The sequence below is a fragment of the Lissotriton helveticus genome, chromosome 11, assembly GCF_964261635.1.
Source record: "Lissotriton helveticus chromosome 11, aLisHel1.1, whole genome shotgun sequence".
Taxonomy (NCBI): Eukaryota; Metazoa; Chordata; class Amphibia; order Caudata; family Salamandridae; genus Lissotriton; species Lissotriton helveticus.
In genome coordinates, this window is record NC_136072.1 from 1,087,869,871 (window position 1) to 1,087,881,899 (window position 12,029).

General features: G+C 51.4%; 1 protein-coding gene across 2 annotated transcripts in view; it reads left to right on the forward strand.

The window, feature by feature from the left end:
- CABP1 (calcium binding protein 1) overlaps positions 1-12,029 on the forward strand; it is a 252,404-nt gene that overhangs the window by 170,966 nt on the left and 69,409 nt on the right. Inside the window, exon 1 of one of the 2 annotated variants that reach the window (XM_078667695.1) lies at positions 2,227-2,454. The exons of the other annotated variant lie outside the window; for it this stretch is intronic. Coding sequence (XP_078523821.1) covers positions 2,410-2,454 — 45 coding nt within the window. The 5' untranslated portion in view covers positions 2,227-2,409. Of the gene's footprint in view, positions 1-2,226; positions 2,455-12,029 lie in introns of those variants that run through there. 2 annotated transcript variants of the gene reach the window in all.

Below are 12,029 nucleotides of genomic sequence, written 5' to 3' on the forward strand. Positions count from 1 at the left end.
CTAACTCTGTCTTTCAGACTCTCAGCCCACCTCTTTCTCTGTACGTGCTTCTGTCCAACTTTGTGTTCAAGCCTCTCTCAGCCCATCTCCTGCTGTCTCTGTCACTATCCCTGTCCGGTTCAACAAAGAGAGAGGTAGGGAGAACATAACAGTACACTCTTAGTCCCCAAATAATGTATTCAAAACAAGAAAAGAGTGTAAAGACTCTAAGTAGTACAACCAGAGCAGAGGAGAGAGAGGTATACAGCACCAATTAGGTCTGTATAAAAAGCCCTCACTCACCAACATGGTTGGTGACACGCTTCATCATAGGGCCCCGCTGGGAGAGGCCGAATGCCTCCCCAGTGTGCTTCAACGCCAGATTTACTGCGGAGCAGGTAGTGTGGAATAGTGAGTGCTAAGTGATGGTAGTGAAATTTAAAAATGTCTGAATTGTATCAAAAAATGATGTATTACTTGATCGATTGGATATATTAAAAGCAATGTGTTGGAAAGTGAACCAAATAGATTGTTTGTCTGTTTCCAATAAAGTTACAAGTGGGTCAACATGTTTCTGCCAAAGGTGGTGTCATTTTGCCTGGCATTCGTCAGGACCTATAGTGGACTAAACCCCGGCGGTATGGGCACGCTAAGGCCCACCCTAACCTAGGGACGTGAAAGTCAAAAAGATGTAAAATAGTGCATGAAAAAATCTATTTGGTTTGGTTCACTTTCCAACACATTGCTTTTAACCCCTTGCATGCGGTGGGCGGGTGCGGAGGACGGCCGGGGGCCGTCCGAACCACGCCCACGCCATAAATCACCCACACCGCGGCGAAATTTTCGCCGCGGTCAAGGGGTTAATATGTCCAATTGATCAAGTAATAAATCATTTTTTGATAGAATTCAGACATTTTTAAATTTCACTGCCATCACTTAGCACTCACTATTCCACACTACCTGCTCCGCAGTAAATCTGGCGTTGAAGCACACTGGGGAGGCATTCGGCCTCTCCCAGCGGGGCCCTATGATGAAGCATGTCACCAACCATGTTGGTGAGTGAGGGCTTTTTATACAGACCTAATTGGTGCTGTATACCTCTCTTTCCTCTGCTCTGGTTGTACTACTTAGAGTCTTTACTATCCCTGCCCGCTCAGAGCCCTCTCTCTGCCCATCTCAGTCCCTGCCCGCTCAGAGCTCTCAGCCCAGCTCCTCCTGTCTCTGTCCCTATCTGCCTCTGCCCCTGTCCCTATCCCTGCCCACTCAGACCCCTCTATCTCTGCCCAACTCTCCGTGCATCTTTTCTTGTCTCTGTGTATCCTTCTGACTCTGTCTATTTCTTTCTCTCTACCTACCTCTTTCTCTGCCCGCGACTCCTCCTATCTCTCTCTGCTCTGCCATGGCCCCTGTCTCTGCCCACCCCCAGCCCGCCTCTGCCCTTCTCAGTCTTCCTACCTATCTCTCTATGCTCCTTTCCCTACCTGTGCTCAGCCCTCTGTCCTGCCCCCTCCCCTCCTCTGTTCATCTCTATGATAATACCCCTGTCCAGCCTCCCTCCTTGACTCTGCCCACCCCTCTGCCCAGTCTGTCTCTGCCCACCCTCTCTGCCCAGCCTCTACCTTCTCTGTGTTCCCGCATCTCTCACTCCCCCGTCTCTACTCATCTGTTTTCCTGTCTCTGCCAAATCTGTCTCTGCCCAACTCTGCCCAGTCTCTACCCATCTCTTTGCTCCTGCATCTATGTCTCTTTGCCGTTTCTGCTCATGTTTCCCTGTCGCTGCCCACCGTCTCTGCCCAGTCTTCCTCTGCCCACCTCTCTCTGCCCACCTCTCTCGGCCCAGTCTGTCTCTGGACACCTGTCTCTGCCCACCTCTCTCTGCCCACCTCTCTCGGCCCAGTCTGTCTCTGCACACCTGTCTCTGCCCACCTTTCTCTCTGCCCTCCTCTCTCTCTGCCCTCCTCTCTCTGCCCAGACTGTCTCTGCCCACCTCTTTCTCTCTGCCCACCGCTCTCTGCCCAGCCTGTCTCTGCCCGCCTCTCTCTGCCCAGCCTGTCTCTGCCCACCTCTCTCTCTGCCCGCCTCTCTCTACCCAGCCTCTCTCTGCCCACCTCTCTCTGCCCAGTTTCTACCCACCGCCTTGGTCCTGCCTCTCTGTCCCTCCCCGTCCTTGTTCATCTCTCTTCCCCCTCCCTGTGCCCTCGCCTCCTCCCCGCCCCGCCCGCCCCTCTCCGTCCTGTCCTTTCCTCCTCCAGTCCGGGGACAGTGAGGGATGCGGGGAGATGCAGCCGGCGCGCGCCAGGGCAGGGAGCGGAGCCCCCCGGCCTCTTCCTCCACACCTGACCCCCCCTGCTCTCTGATTTTCTTCCCAAGGGACTTTAATGGCGCCCCCTGGGACGGGGCCCCTGTAGCCCGGGGCCGGTCCGGCGGGCTATGGGCAACTGCGTCAAGCCGCCTCTGCGAAACCTCTCCAGGAAGGTGAGTGCCGAGGGGGGGGGGGGGGGGGGGGCACGGCATCCCCGGGGGAGGGGGGGGGGGGGCTGGGGGTGGAGGGGTCGGGGGGGGGGGCAGCCTGGCCCTACGGGGGGGGGGATGGGACGACAGACTGAACCCTAATCACAAAGAGAAAAAGTGACAGCCCCCCCCTCCCAGAGAGAATCGACTGAGAGAAAGTGACAGACCCCCCTAGAGAGACTCGACTGAGAGAAAGTGACAGCCCCCCCCCCAGAGAGACTCGACTGAGAGAAAGTGACAGCCTGCCCCCTAGAGAGACTCGACTGAGAGAAAGTGACAGCCTGCCCCCTAGAGAGACTCGACTGAGAGAAAGTGACAGCCCCCCCCCAGAGAGACTCGACTGAGAGAAAGTGACAGCCTGCCCCCTAGAGAGACTCGACTGAGAGAAAGTGACAGCCTGCCCCCCCAGAGAGCCTCGACTGAGAGAAAGTGACAGCCTGCCCCCCCAGAGAGCCTCGACTGAGAGAAAGTGACAGCCTGCCCCCTAGAGAGACTCGACTGAGAGAAAGTGACAGACCCCCCTAGAGAGACTCGACTCAAAGGAAGTGAAAGACCCCCCCCCCCCCCCCCCCCCCCCCCAGGACTCGACTCAAATGGGAGTGACAGCCTGCCCCTTAGAGAGACTCGACTGAGAGAAAGTGACAGCCCCCCCAGAGAGACTCGACTGAGAGAAAGTGACAGCCTGCCCCCTAGAGAGACTCGACTGAGAGAAAGTGACAGCCTGCCCCCTAGAGAGACTCGACTGAGAGAAAGTGACAGCCCCCCCCCAGAGAGACTCGACTGAGAGAAAGTGACAGCCTGCCCCCCAGAGAGACTCGACTGAGAGAAAGTGACAGCCTGCCCCCTAGAGAGACTCGACTGAGAGAAAGTGACAGCCTGCCCCCTAGAGAGACTCGACTGAGAGAAAGTGACAGCCTGCCCCCCAGAGAGCCTCGACTGAGAGAAAGTGACAGCCTGCCCCCTAGAGAGACTCGACTGAGAGAAAGTGACAGCCTGCCCCCCCAGAGAGCCTCGACTGAGAGAAAGTGACAGCCTGCCCCCTAGAGAGACTCGACTGAGAGAAAGTGACAGACCCCCCTAGAGAGACTCGACTCAAAGGAAGTGAAAGACCCCCCCCCCCCCCAGGACTCGACTCAAATGGGAGTGACAGCCTGCCCCTTAGAGAGACTCGACTAAGAGAAAGTGACAGCCCCGACAACAGGAGAAGCTCGACTGAGAGAAAGTGACAGACACGACCACTAGAGAGACTCGACTGAGACAAAGTGACAGCCCTGACCCCTAGAGAAACTCGACTCAAAGGAAGTGACAGACCCCCCCCCCCCCCCCCCCCCCAGAGAGACGCGACTAGGAGAAAGTGACAGACACGACCACTAGAGAGACTCGACTCAAAGGAAGTGACAGACCCCCACTCCCCCAGAGAGACGCGACTCAAATGGGAGTAAGTGACAGCCTGCTCCTTAGAGAGACTCGACTGAGAGAAAGTGACAGCCTGGGGTACAAACGGACAGGTCAGAGACGGATGCAAATATTTGGGGGGCTGACAGAGCTTACACTGAGTTGGAATGCATCTACTAGGGCAGAAAGTAGCAGGCCTGCCCCCGAGGTTGTTGCCCTGGCATCCTAGCGTCAGTCACCTGGGCAGAAGCTGCGGGCAGGATAGGGCTGTACCCCGGGGGCACGTGCAAAGCAAAACAGAGTGTCTGATCAACGTCTTGGTTGTTTTAACGCACTTGTATAGCGTTCATTAGGTTCAAAGCGTTTCTTGGCGCCGAGCTTAACTAGTGAGGCGGGAAGGGGGGCGTCGAAGCAGCCCTGTCATAAGGAGAATCTACGGGCAGTCTCCAGCACCGATCGTGTATTGTAAGGGGCCAGTACACCCGTACATTTACAAAGACAGCGCTGGCAGTTCTCAGTGGTTGTGCCGTATTTCAAGTGACACATTTACCAGCTCTTATCTCGGGGTCTAAGGGGGCTTGTATACCGTTAACTGGGCCGTGTGTCCGTTCTTCCGAGCGGGGGTGCGACGCAGCGGCGGACTGCTGAGCACAGCTGCCTGCGGGGCGTCTGAGCGGGGCTGGCGACCCTAACAGGGCACTAGTAGCGCCTGTCACAGGTGTGAACATGTATACACAGGGCTTTAAGAGAGATGGAAAAACGGGGTGTGTGGCCGATGTAAACAGGGTGTGGCTTAAAACACTTAAGCAAAAAATCTGTGCTTAGCATAGGGTGTCGCCCGACTTGTATTTTGCTGTTTCTGTCATTGCATCCAGATATATGACACAACAAGTAACATCATACCTACAACAAGTAAGGGCTATTGGCTTTGTCAATGGTTGTTAGTTGCATAAGATAAATAAGCAGCAACTATGGCTTGTATATAATATTGAAAAAAGCTTCCACTTAAAGCCCTGGCGACACCACGACAATGCTGCTGCTCCTGCGTTTCAAACAGAGAAGGGAAATCTAGAGAGAAAATGACTCTCTTTAAAGGATTTCCCTTCCCCTACAACGCTCACCTGGCATGACGTCATGCCATAACTGCTCCACTGGTGAGAAGTGAGCAGTGTGAGCAGGCGCACATCGATGTTCCTGCTGTCACTGCAGCCTGGGAAAAAAGGGACCACCTGTGCCAGGGCACAATACAGAGACCAATAGAGACCCGTTTCGAGGCCTCCTTTAAAATCTGCTGGTGCTCAGCGCGGGTGAGACCCGGCCCACTTAAAGCCCTGTGTATACGGTTCATGGGACCGTGCCTGCCCTTCTCAGCAGGGCTGCTGTACCTTTAACAGAACCGTGCCTGCACTTTCCAGCAGCGCTGCGGTACCTTTAATAGAAAGCCGGGCTGCTGTACCTTTAACAGAACAATGGGCCTGATTCACAGAACTAACTTAAGACAAAATCCTAAACTTACTACCATTTTGGTATTCACAGAAGGCACTTACTCATTTCGGTATTCACAGAAGTTAGGAGTCCTAACTTTAGGACTCTTAAATGCCTTCTGTGAATACCGAAAGTCTTAAAGTTAGGATTTTTCTCAATTTAGTAGTAGTAAAGTTAGGACTCCTAACTTTAGGACTCCTAAATGCCTTCTGTGAATACCGAAAGTATTTAAATTAGGATCTTTCTCAGTTTAGGAGTAGTAAAGTTGAGAAAAATCCACATTTTAAGACTTTTGGTATTCACAGAAGGCATTTAGGAGTCGAAAGTTAGGAGTCCTAACTTTACTACTACTAAATTGAGAAAAATCCTAACTTTAAGACTTTCGGTATTCACAGAAGGCATTTAAGAGTCCTAAAGTTAGGACTCCTAACTTCTGTGAATACCGAAATGAGTAAGTGCCTTCTGTGAATACCAAAATGGTAGTAAGTTTATGATTTTGTCTTAAGTTAGTTCTGTGAATCGGGCCCTATACCTCTATTTCTCTGCAGGGCCCATTTAACTTTAATGGAACAGTATCTGCATTTCTCAGCAGCTGTAACTTCAAGGGTACTGACCGTAGCTGCACTTCTCAGGAGGGCTCTTATACCTATAATAGCACTGCGCCCGTGCTTCTCAGTAGGGTTGCTATACCTTTACCACTAATGTACCTGCATATCTTAGCATGGCTGCTGTACCTTTAAGGGAACTGTACCTTCACTTGTCAACAGGGCTGCTATACATTTAACAGATCCATACCTTCAATTTTCAGCAGGACTGCTGTACCTTTAACTACACTGTACCTCAGTGCTTAATTTGTAAAATATTAAGTGCAGGTGCTCAAATTTTGTAGGCGGCTGCACCCTCTTCTCCCCGGGCTCTACCCCCTCCCCTCCCCTTCCAGGGCTTCACCCTCTTCCCCCCCCCTCCTTGACTGGCACTGCTGAAAGCCCGACATAATACCTATGAGTGGAAGGTCCAGCACGTTGCTGTTAGCTGAGTGTAGTCAAGTGTGGTTTTAGTGTTCTCAGCTTTGTGGGTGGTATGCAGTCTATATTAGCAAGCAGGAGCAGGGTTCAACAAATCAACAGGCACATCACATCACAATTGCTTCTTATTTGGGGCAAGAACCTACACTTTTCAGCATGATTGCTATAATCTAACTGCATCGTACCAGCACTACTCTGCAGGGCGCTACTACACCCAGGGCTTTAAGTGAGCCGGGTCTCACCGGGTTTGAGCACCGACTTTTAAAGGGGGCCTCCAAACTGGTCCCTATCGGGCTCTGTTTTGTGCCCTGGCACAAAAGGTCCGTTTGTTTCCGGGCTGCAGTGACAGCTGCACATACATGTGTCCGTGCGCACACTGATCACTTCTCACTAGTGGAGAAGTTATGGCGTGACGTCATGCCAGGTGAGGAGAAGGGAAATCATTTAAAGAGAATGAACTTCGCTCTGGATTTCCCTTCTCTTTTTGAAACTCAGGAGAAGCAACATTGCTGTGGTGTCACCAGGGCTTTAAGTGGAAGCTTTTTCAATATTATATACAAGCCATAGTTGCTGCTTATTTATCTTATGCAACTAACAACCATTGACGAAGCCAATAGTCGTGACTTGTAAATAAATAAATACATAAAAATAGTGCTGCCTTGTTGTAGGTATGATGTTACTTGTTGTGTCATATATCCGGATGCAATGACAGAAAGCAAAATACAAGTCGGGCGGCACACTATGCTAATACATTTTTTGGGCTTATGTGTTTTTAAGCCACGCAGTCATGTACATAGGCCACGCCGCTTCGAGAGACCCTCCAGGTTTGTTTAGCCCACTTCGCTACACCTTTCAAATAGCCATACATACACGTCTCAGCAGGGCCTCTGTACCTTTAAAGGCACCATGCTCTGCTCCTCGGCAGGGCTGCTTTACCATTAAAAGAACCATAAATGTTGTACCTATAAAGGCACCACACCTATGCTTCTCTGCAGGGCTCCCATGTACTCTTAAGGGGGTGCTTTCTGCAGTTTTCAAGTGAGAGGTCGCACGGTTACAGGGGCTTCTCTCAGCGGGGCTGGTGTTCTCTTAAAGGGTCGGTACCTGCACTTCTCGCGAGGAGTCAGGCACTGCAGGATGGAGTCTTCACGTGTCATTCCATTTCAACGACTGACGTCAGCAGCTCGAGACTTATTGGGCTGAAGGAATCCCGGCAGTGAGTGGGAGCCGCCGTGCTCAGTCCTTAGAGAGAAAGGGCCCTCGTGACATCATCCAGACATCCCTACCATGGATGGTTAAAGGGGTCACGTGACTGCAACCCGTCCACCAGCCCTACTCCCCTGGGGCGGAAAGGGATTGAAAGAGCCTGTGACAGCAGCCCTACCCCCAGAGGGAGAAGGGATTGACAGAGAATGACAGCAGCCCCACCCCCAGAGGGAGAAGGGATTGACAGAGCCTGTGACCGCAGCCCTACCCCCAGAGGGAGAAGGGATTGACAGAGCCTGTGACCGCAGCCCCACCCCCAGAGGGAGAAGGGATTGACAGAGCCTGTGACCGCAGCCCTACCCCAGAGGGAGAAGGGATTGACAGAGCCTGTGACCGCAGCCCTACCCCGAGAGGGAGAAGGGATTGACAGAGCATGACAGCAGCCCTACCCCCAGAGGGAGAAGGGATTGACAGAGCCTGTGACAGCAACCCTACCCCAGAGGGAGAAGGGATTGACAGAGCCTGTGACCGCAGCCCTACCCCGAGAGGGAGAAGGGATTGACAGAGCATGACAGCAGCCCTACCCCCAGAGGGAGAAGGGATTGACAGAGCCTGTGACAGCAGCCCTACCCCCACCCCAGAGGGAGAAGGGATTGACAGAGCCTGTGACAGCAGCCCTACCCCGAGAGGGAGAAGGGATTGAAAGAGCCTGTGACCGCAGCCCTACCCCGAGAGGGAGAAGGGATTGACAGAGCCTGTGACCGCAGCCCTACCCCCACCCCAGAGGGAGAAGGGATTGACAGAGCCTGTGACAGCAGCCCTACCCCGAGAGGGAGAAGGGATTGAAAGAGCCTGTGACCGCAGCCCTACCCCGAGAGGGAGAAGGGATTGACAGAGCCTGTGACCGCAGCCCTACCCCCAGAGGGAGAAGGGATTGACAGAGCCTGTGACCGCAGCCCTACCCCCAGAGGGAGAAGGGATTGACAGAGCCTGTGACCGCAGCCCTACCCCCAGAGGGAGAAGGGATTGACAGAGAATGACAGCAGCCCCACCCCCAGAGGGAGAAGGGATTGACAGAGCCTGTGACCGCAGCCCTACCCCCAGAGGGAGAAGGGATTGACAGAGCCTGTGACCGCAGCCCTACCCCAGAGGGAGAAGGGATTGACAGAGCCTGTGACAGCAGCCCTACCCCCAGAGGGAGAAGGGATTGACAGAGCCTGTGACAGCAGCCCTACCCCCACCCCAGAGGGAGAAGGGATTGACAGAGCCTGTGACAGCAGCCCTACCCCGAGAGGGAGAAGGGATTGAAAGAGCATGACAGCAGCCCTACCCCCAGAGGGAGAAGGGATTGACAGAGCCTGTGACAGCAGCCCCACCCCCAGAGGGAGAAGGGATTGACAGAGCCTGTGACAGCAGCCCTACCCCAGAGGGAGAAGGGATTGACAGAGCCTGTGACAGCAGCCCTACCCCAGAGGGAGAAGGGATTGACAGAGCCTGTGACAGCTGCTCTACCCCCAGAGGGAGAAGGGATTGACAGAGCCTGGGAAAGCAGCCCTACCCCCAGGGGGAGAAGGGATTGAAAGAGCCTGTGACAGCAGCCCTACCCCGAGAGGGAGAAGGGATTGAAAGAGCATGACAGCAGCCGAATGTATGACGTTACAACGCATGCTTTTACCACGCATGCTGTTACAACGCAGGTTTTACCACGCATACCATTACAACGCATTACACTTGGGCGTGCTGGATAGTGAATAGTTTAATTTACTATTCCAACTCCAGTCCCCGTGGATAGTAGGGAAGGTGTTGTATTGTAAATTAAACTTATTCCCTATCCTAGAGCGCCCCCCAGTGTAATGGGTTGTAATGGTATGCGTGGTAAAGCCTGCGTTGTAACAGCACTGCGTGGTAAAAGTTTAGTTGTAATGGTTGTAAACCCAGCAGCCCTACCCTCAGAGGGAGAAGGGATTGACAGAGCCTGTGACAGCAGCCCTACCCCCACCCCCAGAGGGAGAAGGGATTGAAAGAGCATGGCAGCAGCCCTACCCCCAGAGGGAGAAGGGATTGACAGAGCATGTGACAGCAGCCCTACCCCGAGAGGGAGAAGGGATTGAAAGAGCATGACAGCAGCCCTACCCCGAGAGAGAGAAGGGATTGAAAGAGCATGACAGCAGCCCTACCCCCAGGGGGAGAAGGGATTGAAAGAGCGTGTGACAGCAGCCCTACCCCCAGAGGGAGAAGGGATTGAAAGAGCCTGTGACAGCAGTCCCACCCCCAGAGGGAGAAGGGATTGAAAGAACCTGTGACAACAGCGCTACCTCCAGAGGGAGAAGGGATTGAAAGAACCTGTGACAACAGCGCTACCTCCAGAGGGAGAAGGGATTGAAAGAACCTGTGACAGCAGCCCTACCATAGTTGAAAGGAACTCGCACAGCTGATTACTCACAAGGTAAACGTTTTAAAGAGGTATAGTGTGCTGCAAGAGGAAAACACTGTCTGGCCTGGCAGTGTAAAATCCAAAGGAACTCATACTAAGCTCACTCTATTGAGAGAGAGCACCTCTGAGCACAACAATGAGGACCCATAGGTCTAGTTCAATAATCCGAACTGTAAATCAAAGGGTAATGGCAAAAAGCGACAAATTGTTCTTTCAGCATTCACCATTTATTCAACAGGTGTTGAAGTTGCTGTTTCATAATTCAGTAAACGAAAGATATCCAATAATATGTCTCCATCATTAGATAAGTCTTTTCAAACAAATAATCACACATCCCGATGCATTTCGGGCCACGCCCTTCTTCAGGGGTTACTATCAGCGCGATGTTGTTCAAACTACGCGGGGTGCCGCGGAGTAAGTGATCCTGTGACAGCAGCCCTACCCCCAGAGGGAGAAGGGATTGAAAGAACCTATGACAGCAGCCCTACCCCCTGAGGGAGAAGGGATTTTAATAAGGGTGGGCGTAAAATCCGTTTCGCGGGCAAATTTGCGGATTTTCCGCAATTTCGCGATCCGCGACTCTCGCGAAATCGCTGTAAAATCCGCGAATCAGCGGGGACGAATTTTCAGCCAAGCAAGGGTTACAGCAGCCGGTGCAAAAGTTGAACCTAATTTCTTTGTAACCTTTTACAAAAGGGTTACAAAGCAATTAACTTCAACTTGGGCACCTGCTGCTAAGTGCTTCCTGGTGCCTCCTTGCCTACTTGCAACTATTCTCTGACCCTGCTCTGACCCTTGAAGCAGGGTTAGAGAATAGTTACAAGTAGGCAACAAGGCACCTGTCCCAGGATTTAAACCTCATCAGGAAGCACTTACAGATATAAAAAAAACAGGAAGAAGAGAGAGGATGGCAAATACACCCATTTTGAGTTGTCAGAAGGGGTTAAACTAAAAGAGACCTTTACAGCACAATTTTCATATGCATTTTGCTAAAAATAAAAAGCTGTATGTTCTGTAGGGGCAACTCAGGAATCTGGCCCTTCAGAGATCCTGCCTCTCTTTCTTTCTCTCGTTCTCTCTCTCCCTCTCTTTCTCTCTCTATCTATCTCTCTCTTCCTCTCCTTTCTTGCTCTATTTATCTCTTTCTCTCTCTCTTTCAAGTTCTTCCTCTTTCTCTGCTTATCTCTTTCTTTCTCCGTTGGTCTCTCTCTCTTTCTCTCTATCTCCCTCTCTTTCTTTCTCTCTCTCACATCCTCTCTTTCTTGCTCTCTCTTTCTCTTTCTTTCTCTCTCACTCTCACTCTCCCTCTTTCTCTCTCTCTTTCTCTTTCTCTCTCTCATCCTCTCTCTCTCTCTCCCTCTCTGTGTGTCTTTCTCTCTTTCTCTCTCTCTTTCCATGTCTCTCTCTCTCGTTCTCTCTCTCTTTTACTTTCTTGCTCTTTCTCTGTCTCTCTCTTTCTTTCTCTCTCATTCTCTCTCTCCCTGCTTCTTTCTTTCTTTCTTTCTTTCTTTCTTTCTTTCTTTCTTTCTTTCTTTCTTTCTTTCTTTCTTTCTTTCTTTCTTTCTCTCCCCTCTCTCTCTTACTCTCTCTTTCTCTTTCCCACTCTCCCTTTCACTTTCACTTTCTTGCTCTTTCTCTGTCTGTGTCTCTCTTTCTTTCTTTCTCTCTCTTCCTTCTTTTTTCTTTCTTTCGTTCTTTCTTTCTTTCTTTCACTCTCTCTCTCGCTCCCTCTCTCTCTCTATCTCTCTCTCTTTCTCTTTTTTGAAACATTGCAAAGATCTCGTAGATGACAAAGTACAAACAAGCATTTGCAATGCAATAGGTCTCGCATGTTTTGTATTTACGTGACTTAGCTGTATTGATATTACAAATTACAATGGCTTTTAATTTTTAAATAATTAATACTTAAATAAAATTGATTTTAATTTACAATGGAAATAGCTTAAACTTTTGTAAATAACTTTTGTGAAGATTATGTTCAGTGTATTTTATTG